Source organism: Crocodylus porosus, unplaced genomic scaffold, assembly GCF_001723895.1.
Source record: "Crocodylus porosus isolate Cpor-Errol unplaced genomic scaffold, CroPor_comp1, whole genome shotgun sequence".
Lineage (NCBI taxonomy): Eukaryota > Metazoa > Chordata > Crocodylia > Crocodylidae > Crocodylus > Crocodylus porosus.
This window is the reverse complement of record NW_017728900.1, coordinates 204,339-214,696: the sequence shown is the minus strand read 5'-3', so window position 1 is coordinate 214,696 and position 10,358 is coordinate 204,339. Positions and strand designations below refer to the sequence as shown.

General features: G+C 58.5%; 1 protein-coding gene across 2 annotated transcripts; it reads right to left on the bottom strand.

The window, feature by feature from the left end:
- Positions 1-945: 945 nt before the first annotated feature.
- Positions 946-9,894, bottom strand: ANKRD13D (ankyrin repeat domain 13D). Of its 2 annotated transcripts, none has more exons than XM_019556633.1 (14): positions 9,738-9,894; positions 9,320-9,444; positions 8,743-8,788; positions 8,175-8,318; positions 7,300-7,489; positions 6,834-6,900; positions 6,423-6,507; positions 5,882-5,943; positions 5,509-5,639; positions 5,114-5,271; positions 4,712-4,876; positions 4,299-4,462; positions 3,996-4,075; positions 946-2,006 (listed from the first exon to the last, which is right to left on the bottom strand). In XM_019556633.1, exons 1-14 carry the CDS (start codon positions 9,877-9,879, stop codon positions 1,733-1,735), a joined length of 1,833 nt encoding a protein of 610 aa, XP_019412178.1. In that variant the 5' UTR covers positions 9,880-9,894; the 3' UTR covers positions 946-1,732. The 2 variants fall into 2 exon arrangements, with proteins under 2 accessions (XP_019412178.1, XP_019412179.1); XM_019556634.1 differs by having other exon boundaries at positions 6,423-6,504.
- Positions 9,895-10,358: the final 464 nt, after the last annotated feature.

The window sequence follows — 10,358 nt, the reverse complement described above, 5'->3', positions numbered from 1 at the left end:
CGGCTCCCCCGCACCCGCACCCGCCGCGGCCACAAACTTTTCAGCCGGTCCCTGCCGCCGCCGCCTCCACCAGGAAGCGCCGGGAGGCGGCAGCGCCAGGCACCTCCCCCGGGGCGGCCCTTGCGGCGGGCGGCTCCGCGGGACCAGCGCGGGGGGGCCGGGGCACCCTGCCCCGCTCTCGTCACCCCGCCGGGACCTGCTCTTCCTGCCCTCGCCGGCGGCTCCCCACCGCACGTGGCCCCAGAGGGGCAAGGCTCCCCCCTACCCTGGGCCTGGCAGCGGTGACCCAGTTGCCTGCACGGTGCCCACTGAAAGCCCGGGTGATGACAAGCAGTCGTACCATTCATCCATTAGCCCCCATATAGCGGGAGCTACTAGTTGACCGGCGGGGCCTTAAAGCGATTTTGAATGGACAAGTAGGTTGGTAACAAAGTGCTGTCTCAGGGGGCTGTGAAGAGCTGCGGGCATCCCCTTCAGGCAACAGCTTTGCTCCGGGTGTGCGCACACCCCCTTAGCTCCGCTGGCCGCACACCTGGTTGGGTGATGCTTGCTTGTCGGGCACATCCAGGGCTGTAGTGGATAAGGCTGAAGTAGCATCCCTTTAAATAGCGAGCGAATGCACCAGTGGCGCTGTGTACCCAGCATGCCTGGCAGCCCACGTAGCAGGTGGCCGTCCTGGCAGCTTGGGTAGCTTAGTCAGCTCTAGCTTGGATCCTGGCTGTGCCCATGGGGAGTAGGAGGGGGAGTGGTTTCCTCAGGACACAACACAGCCCTCCCCAGTAAGGAATGGAGCCTTTCAAGGCTATCAGAGCACAGCACCACCTTGGCTGAATGCAGGAGACCCAGGCCTGGGACAGGATGCTGGAAGCAGGATCCTGGCTCCAGGCCCTCTGGCTAGCTGTCACGCCACACTGAATGAAGGAAGCCAGAAGGGCGGTTGGTTGGTTGGTTTCTTCTTTTTTATTTCACAGTTGCCTGCTGCCCAAAGCCCTAGCCCCACCCAGGGGGCACCAGAAGCCGCCTGCTGCAGCCATTCCCTTTACAACCCTCCAGGTTTAATTAAAAAAAAACAAAACAAAAAACCAAACCAAACCAACCCCAAAAGACACAGCCCCCTCCCTCCCCTTAGAACTGCAGAGATATAAATAAAATAAATTAACCCGGATAGAGGTGGTTTCTCATGGGCAGAGCACAGGACTCAAAAGCATTGGGCCTGGGCCCGTTCGGGGTTCAATCCCACTGCTACCACCAGTCAGATTCCCCTTGCACCCCCATAGCACGTGCTCAGGGAACAAGATTTTGGCCCTGACCTCCCTCCTCTGGCCCTTGCCTCAGCCCCAAATCCCCAGCCGCTGTCAGCAGAGATCTATGTCGTCATGCTGTGACTGTCGTCAGCAATGCAAGCACCACTGTATTGCTTGTCCAGCCTGTCCTTCCTTCCTTCCTTCCCTCCCCCTCTTGTTGCTGTCCTCCACTGCAGGGAGGAAGCAATAGCCATGTTTAAAAAAAAATTAAAAGAAAGAAAAAATGTACAGGAGTTATATTAAATAAGACCCAGGAGGGGTCAGGGCCAAGAGAATCTTGGGGAAGGCAGAGGGGTCTGAATTGCCGTGTCCAGTCTGCCCACCCCCACGGGGCAGGAGATGGGGACCCCTGCTTGAGGTTAAAATCACAACAGCACACGCTGGGGAGGCTCAGATTGGGGGCCCTCTGGCCGGGCCTGGCCTGGACGCTATTTCTCCGTCAGTGAGAGCTGAAGGATGCGCTGCAACTCCTCATCCTCCTCGCGTTCCCGGCGCTCCTGCTCTTCTTGCTCCCGGGACGACAGCTCCATGGCCAGGCGCAGCTGCTCGTCGAAGCTGGGGTAGGCTGGGGGCCTCGATGAGGATGAGCCATTGGTGCTGGGCGCAGGGCTGCCCTCAGCGGGGAGCACGCTGCTGTTACCCTCGCTGCCAGACTCACCCAAGCCCTGCCCTGACTGTAGGAACATACTCTCTTGGATGGCACTGCAGGGTGAGGAGAAGGGTTTATAGCTCCGTTCACTCCTGGACCTGCCCCTACCCTGTAGTACCACCCCTTAACCCCCTTGTCTACCCCATAACCCTGCCCCTGTAGCACCACCCCTTCACAGCCCTGCCCCCACATCCCATAGCTCCACCCATTTGCAGCCATGATGTCATCTGTAGCCCTACCTCTTCATCCCCATTCCTTCCCGTAACCTCCTTTCACAGCCCTACAGTGCTGCCAGGTGCGCGGTAATTATCGTATTTGTACGATAGTTTCAACCCTTGTACAATGTATGATCAATACTAGTAAAAGCGTTCAAAATGTGCGATAATTTTGGAGGCAGCTAACTGACGCAGCATATGCAAAACCCAAGTCACTCTCAGAGAGTCTTAACTGACTTCTGGGTTTGCTGTCAGCACTTTCTTATGACTGCTGGCCTTGAAATAAAGAAGTGCTTCAACTCTGATGACCCAGTTCTCATTCACTCATTGGCGAGTTATAGTGAGCAACATAAAGTAACAAAGAAGAATTATTTGCACACATATTTGTGTGCTTATTTGCATAATGTTTTCAGTGTATGATAGTTTTTCAGCAAATACAATAATTTTGAGCTTCTAATACGATAATTTCATATTCAAGACCTGACCACGCTGCAGTCCTATATCTTATCCAGAGCCTTCTTCCCAGCCACGCTCCCATCACATATCAGCCCCAACTTGCTACCTCTGCCATGGCCCTTAACACACAGCGTGTGGCCTACCTTCACAGCCCCAGCCCTATCCCATGACCCAACCCCATTTAGAGCCATGACCCTCCTACTCAGCCACACGCCTTCACAACACCACCCTCCCACTTCACAGCCTGAACCCCATGCCTTTTACCCAATCCTAACATGCAGCCCTTGCCCCCCACTGCCCCACCACTCCTAAAAACCCATGTCCTCCTTCAGTCACGCATCCTCCTTACAACCACAGCTCCAACTTCAGTTCTGTCCCAGGGCCTCAACACCACCCCTCAGCCAGCCAAAGGATCTTGGTCCTGATCCCAGGAACAGACTTCCCTGGGAGACTGCAGCCCAGGCTGGGGGAAAACCTGGCCTGCTAAAACTAACCCATGCATAGCACCTTGTCTCCTGACTCCTACCTTGGAATTAGGGTCAAAACTTCCCTTAAAAAAACAGAGGATGGGAGGAGAAGAGAGGCTGTTTTTAAACCCCTCAAAGTCAAACACTGTGAATGCGACTGCTACAATGCTGGCCTGAGGTTACTGCTTTGGGAAAGGGAGGCAGCCCTGAGTGCCTACCTGAGCCTGCTGGGAGCCTGAACCTTTTGCCTTGAAATGTGTGTGGTGGGGGAAACTTCCCTAGGAAGCCCTGTTTCCAGCCCTGCTGCTCTGGGACCTCTGTTTACACAAGTCCAACTGATGCTCAGTGCCTGCATGTTGGGTATAGAAGCACTAAGGGACTCTGTATCCACCCCAGTGGGTGCTGTGGTTGACAGCAGTGGGGGACATTTCTCTGTCGCTGCAAGGAAGGTGGGGAAGGGGAGGGGGTGGGAGCAATAAGGGATGCATATTGTAGCGCAGGGGTCAGCAATGTTTTTGGGCAGAGTGCCAAAAACACCTGCAACTTCAACTTGTAAGATGTTGGCATACCTAGGGTGGATGGTGGGGGAGACACAAGGGGCCTGATCCTTGTTGTGGCAGTGCAGCCCCAGCCCCTTCCCTGCTGTCTGCTTCAAGGCATGTGTGCCAAGCAAAAATGCCTTCTTGTGCCACACGCTGGCACTTGTGCTGGGGGTTGCCTATCCCTGCTGTAGTGCATCTAAGACAAAGAATCTGGTCCCGATAGTAGAACCTGCCTTACCTGAGCCCAGTCCAGGGATTCTACCTATGGGGTGTGGAGAGTGAGGGTGTGTGTGCGGGGCCAGGGTGTCCTGTTGCCCATGGAGGGAAGGCCCTCTGGTTGCTAGAGCTCTTGTGGCACTCACCGCTCCAGCTGCAGCTCCTCTTCGTAGGAAGGTGGGTTGGAACCGGGGCGTGTGTTAGTCAGTGCCTCCCAGATGGTGACCTGCAGGCAAGGCTGCCTGTGAGCAAGGGGGAAGATATACCCCCACACTCACTCCCCCACCCCCATCAGAGGCAGGGCCACTCCCAATAGCAGGGAGCAAACACCAGGAAGCGGGTTCTCCCTGAAGGGAAGAGGCCCCAGGTCCCAGTTCCCACCCCTTGAGCCAGTCCGTACTCCAATGCCATGTTCCCTGCAGAGGTCATGGCCTTTGCCCCCATCCCACCTGGTCGGTCTCAGTGCCAGCATCAAGCAAGCTTTGCTGGATAGCAAACTGCAGCAAGTCATCATCCTCATCACGCATGGGCTCATTGCGACCAGCACCCAGGACGGTGTAGCCCTGGGGCACCTCGAACACTGATGGGTCCACCTCGCAGGGGAATGGGAACACTGTACAGGGCACAGGGAGGGACGGGGTGAGCACAGCATGGGGGAGCCCAGTCCCCCTTACCTGGCCCACAGCAACCCCACAGACATGGCTTCCCTGTTGCACCATCCCCCTGCCACAGGCAGCACCCTGCCCCAGAGATCTGACACCTTTTTCCCAGCTCTTGCCCCAGGGTGTCTCAGCAGGGTTTGTAGTGACATGCCTGATATGCAGATCCCTCCCATCCCACCCTCCATCCAGGCCTCCCTTACCTTTGGGGTTTGCAGGAGCCTCTGCGCCCATACCCAGCTCCTTGGGCTCCACCGGGGAGTGGCTGGGTGAGGAGGAGCATATCCGCACTGAGCTTAGGGGCTCATCACAGCCACACAGGTTGCTGAAGGTGATCCGGGCATTGAGAACGTGGAAGAGGGGAATCTCTGGGAAGGGAAGGGGCAAAAAAACATGAGACGGTGCAGGGGGCAGCCACCCCTCCTTCCCAAACCAGCTCCCTCTATATGCCCTCCCACTAAACTAGGCCCATTCCTCTGGCCTTCCCCCCAACCATCTTACCCCCCATTTGCCACCCCTTCTTAAATTCAGCCCAGCCTCCCACCCTGCTGCCCCACCTCTGGCTGGCCCCAACCCTTTTCCAGAGACTCTGCCCCTTGGCTCACCGATTTTGACGGGGAAACCAGGCGGTAACTTGAGAGTGATGAAGTCGCGCAGCTTGGCGAAGTGAGCGTTGCTGATGGCCATGAGGTCGATGATGGGCGTCACTTGCTCCACCAGTGACAGGGGGTGGTCCTCACACAGCCACAGCGTGGCCTTGAACCTGGGACAGCCATGGGGAACATCATGGCCAGCCTGCCCACCCCGCCCTTGCACAGAGCTAAGAAGCCAGGCCTAGCTGCACTCTTGAATGACTGGGTTTCTGTCCCTCTCTCCCAGCCTATTATCCATAGGATCTTCTAAGAGTGCCCTGCTATCTTGGACACCTTGGTTTCCTCCCCGCCAACCTATGGGCTTCTGGATCCTCCTCACCCCTGCCTCAGGCTGATGCCCCTCTTACCTCTGCACCTTGCTGGACATCTCAATGGGTCGGCCAATGTTGCGGGCCTCCAGGTTGAAGTTGGGGTCAAAATACTCCTCGGGGGTGATGGCTGTGGGGTTAGTGGGAGTGGCAGACTGCAGCACAGGGGCCTGGAACAGAGAGACAATGGGAAGGGGCATGGATCAGGGCTGGGTCAAATCCCCTGGGCATTCCCTGGCAGTTCCCCTTGTGTCTGAGTCCTCCTCATGCCTATTTTGGCATTGAATGGCCCCAGTCTCACCTCCACAGGGTAGGAGCAGGCACCCCTGTCTGTGCAGAGGGGTCAGACTCCCATCATGTCAGAGGGGCAGCACCCCTCATGTTTGGTGTAGGAGGGGGCCATACCACTTACCCCGTTGTGGGCAGCATGCTGCTGGGCAATCCCAAGGAAGGACTGGAAGGGCGTCTTGGAGCCTGTAAAAGGGAACACAGAGGGAACAACACAGGCTGGACAACACCCTGCACAGGCCCTGTGAGGAAACAGATGCCTGCGCCCACTGTGCCCTTCTCAAGGGGCCCATGGTAGGGACCGTGTTGCCTCAGCCATGCCACTGACAATGGAGGTGGGAGGCTGTGCTTAGGTCATGGAGGAGGGGCTGTGTTTCCCTGAAGCTGACTATGTAGGTCAGACCATCCAATTGGAGGGTCAGGATGTGGGTGTCAGAGTGGTGGTGGGTTGTGGGAAGGAGGAGAGAGGGCAGGGCTCCTGGTGGGTACTCTCAGTGGAGGGCTGGGATGGGCACATCACAGAGGGAAGGGGCTGAGAACTGTGGAGGGTTGGGTTGGGTGTGTCATAGACAGAGGGGGCAGATGCTGTGATTGAAGAGTTGGGACAGGCATGTCCCAGAGGGAAGGTCTGGGTGCTCTGGTAAGAGGGTGGGGCTGGGTGTTACCTTTGTTGCGGGACTTGTCCTGATCAGACAGATGCTCAGTTCTCGTCTTAGTGATGAGCTCTACATTGCTGGCACTGTAAACCTGCTGGGACATGTGACATGGTCAGCTCCTTCCAAACCTGCCAGACCCAGGATATCTAGGCCCTAGTCTGCTGTCGCTCCATCCCGGGGGCTGGTAGGTGCAAGGCCCCCTGGGGCTAAGCACTGTCCACCTGGACACCCGGGTTCCATTTCCTGCCTCCGTTTCCCTTTCCCTAGGGTATTGCTGGGAGTCTGAAGGACTAGGGACCGTCCCAGTGCTGTTGTCTCAGGTGTCCGAGGGCCATCCCTCTGCCACTCTTCTCCCTACCAGGGTTGTGGAGTCCCCTGTAGGCTTCTCCTGCCTGCACCCCAGCCCTGGGAAGGGGTTACCTTGGCTTCATAGCCACTGATCACTTCCATCTTCTCCGAGCGCCATCCCCAGATGCCAGACTTATTCCTGCCAAGATGGGGATGGCCAGTCAGTCGCTGCATTTTCCCTGCCAGCCTCATCCTCCCCCATGCACCCCAATGGCCCATCACAGGGTTGGGATCCCACAGGATGCTGCCCCAGTCCATCAGAGCCAAGGTGTAAGCTGGGTCAGGGCTCTCCCAGGTTCACGTACATTCCTATGCTGCTCTGCTTACCCTGTGCACCAACCAGTACTCTCCTGCCCACATCCACCCCACACAAGCAGCATTAGGCAACTCATCTGGTGCCCTGCCCCCTCACATACCCTTTCCTCTTGCACAAGCCCCCTCTGCATCCCCCATTCTGTTGTATGAATTCTCTTTGTGCATCACCCCACCATCTCCAAGCCCTGCCCCCACACATTAGCCCCGTCTCTGTCCAGCTCACCGCTCAAAGGCGATATTCTTGGTGTCAAGGTGTGTGGCAACGATGGGCGAGGTAAGCCGGCCGGCCACATGCTCCTCTGTCGGCTGCATGGCAGCCAGCATCAGCTCCGGCTCATGCCGGGCCAGTGACAGCGCCTCCGTGTACACCACCTGCTTGTCGTGGTCCACCTCCATCACTACAGCACCCTCATCTTAGGGGAGAAGGGAAGGAGCAGGGATGGGAAGGGACAGGGGATGCCACACATCAGCACCAGTCACCCTCTCCCCTGTACGGCTGGGTCATGTGAACCAGACCAGCAAGATAGGGCAGATTTGGAGACTTCCTGGATTTCTGCACCTCCACCCTCTTTCTCTCTCTCTCTCTCTCTCTCACACACACACACTGCTCATCAGGGGTTGTGTGCAGCAGTTCTTACAATCTCTCTTGCTTCTGATTCCCAGGGTGGACGCTGGGGAGGCAGGGGTGCCTGATTTCAGCCTGGGGGAGATGTGGTACCCACCCTGGACAGCAGCACTCCCTTTCCATCCTCCAGCTAGGGGAGGGACACTAAGTTTCACAGTTTCCCCTTCCTGCTCTGGGAGCCATTCACTTGGGGGGTAAGATAGTGCCAATTCAGGGGGTACCAGCTCCCATGAGGCGGGGCAGGAGGACAAATGGGGATAGAAACCCTACAGCCCCCAGAACAAGGCAGGGTTTGATGCCATAGCCTGAAGCAGCCAGGCACGTGGGGTGGGGGGGTGCAGATCGAATGTGTCAACAATGGGACAGATTCCAACCCCCACCAACAGGAGGCGCCGGCAGCCAGACTCCTGCTCCATTTCCACAACCAGTGCCTGTGAGGAGCTGGGGGCTATGGGACAAGGGGCATCTCTGACCTTCGCCTTTGAAGATGTAGCTACGCCGCCCTCGTTGCCAGGTCATGTGCTCAAAGCCCAGCAGGGTGGTGTCAACCCGCAAGCTCTCACCGCGCTTCCACACCCGGTACACATCGCTTGGGCATATCTTGGATACCAGGGGCACTGCAGAGGCAGGAGGCGGTATGAGTAGGGAGCTTAAGGAGGGGCAGACAGCAAGGCAGGCTGCTCCATCCCCACCCCCATCCCATCTGGGGACCAGTTTGGGTCACCCACCCTGACAAAGGCCTCGGAGCCTTGGTGCAGTTTCACCTCTGCCACCAGGAACTGCCACCAAGTTGCTGGGCATACTAGCAACCTCCTCTCCAACAGGGTAGGAGGCATACCCCAGCCCCTACCTCTGCCCCTACCCCAGCCCCCACATGCTGCCCTAGGCTGGCCCCATCACGCTGCACCCCTGTCCTGCCAATGGTTAGATGCCACTGGGTTCCAGCCTGGGGGAAGGGAGGGATGGAGCATCCTCCCCTAACCAGCTGCACCTCTTGGCTGCCCCACCCCTGGCTTCCAGGGGCCCCAGAATCTGACTCACCCCAGCTGGTGAACTCCCACTTCATTTCCACATAGAAATCCGGGGCCTGGAAGAGATGCCGTGGCCAAGGGGTGAGACTGGGGCACCTCTTCAGGGACTGTGGGGATAGGGAGGGATGTGGGGATTCCCTGCAGGGGCTCTCAGCAGGGGCAGGTGGTGGGAAACGAAGTAAGAAGCATTCCCTACAGGGATCCTGTGCAAAGCCAGTCAGGATCAGGAGATGTGGGAGATCCCCTGGAGTGGGAGGAGAGAGAGCAGGAGCCAGAAGGAGGGGGATTCCCTGCAGAAGGAGATCTCTCAGGGTGAGGAATCCTGCAAGGGGAGGGCAAGGCCCTGGCTGTATGCCCCATAGGATCCCTGGGGATCTTGGACCCTCCCCAACAGATCCCAGGAGCAGGATCATTTCCCATGGCGGGTGCCCAAGCTACACTGGAGCAGCAAGCAGGGTAGGAAAGGCTATCCTCCAAGGCAGGGTTGGGGTGGGGGGTGGGCTGCTGAGCGGGGAGGGATCTGCCCAGGGCTGCAAGAGTGTGCCAGGACCAGGAGAAGGTGTAGGGACACACACACATGCACATACCCGGCGAAGTTTACTGAGCAGCTCGGGAATGCCAGCCAGGCGCTTGGTGGCACGCTGATAGTCACGGTACTGGAGCACCAGCTGCACCATCTCAGGGTCCCCAGTGCTGACAGCCTCCTGCAGGACTGGGAGCAAAGGGGAGCCATCAGGCAGGGCACACTACCCGGCTTCCCTTTCCCTTGCGCCCACAACCTGGGCATGACTCAGTAGGCAAAGCTGGGGCCCCAGCGAACACGCGGTAGGATGCTGGGCAGGCTGCTGCTGATGCCCATGTCTGAACGCTGGGCCTGTGGACCCTGGGGCTAGGCCCCGTGCACCAGGTATCGTGCCAGAGAAGAAACGGCATCCAAGCTGCCCCAAGCTCCATGCACCTTTCTCCACCCACCTTGCTTAGCACCCCTCTCCCCTCACCCCGTACCTGTCCAGCCATCCGCGTTCTCCCGGCCCACGTTGGCATTGTGCCGCAGCAGCACCCGGACCGACTCCAGGTTGCCCAGCGAGACGGCCAGCTCCAGAGGGGTCCGGCCCCGTGGGTCAATCAGCTCGATGTCATGCTGCATGGCAAGTGGGGGTTTCACAAGCTGCATGCCACAGGGCCCAAGCTGGAGCCCAGGACTGTGGGCAAAGGCCCTGCGCAGCCACCTGAAACACCTGAGGTTGCTTCCCCCTGGGATCTCATGCCGTGGTCTCACCCCTGCCCAGAGCTGCCCCTCCTACAGCCTCATGGTGCCATGGGCTGTGGGGGGAAGAAGTGGGGGTACATCCCTGCCTCCAGCATCCCGCTTGTCTATCGCCTGGCTCTAGCTGTGAGAAGGGATTCCCTTTTTTCTGGAGGGGGAGGATCTCCAGTGCCTGACAGCTGAGGGTGGGGGATGCTGGGTAGGAGGTCTTGGCTGAGGGTTGGGGGGGATCATAGGGGTCCCACGCTCCGCCGGCTCTCCTGGCTGGGCTGGGTCCCAGGTGACGAGCCCTGGAGCGGCCCAGCGCAGCGGGGTGATGCCGGGAACACCTGGGGGCACCTGCACCTCCATGGGGGTCG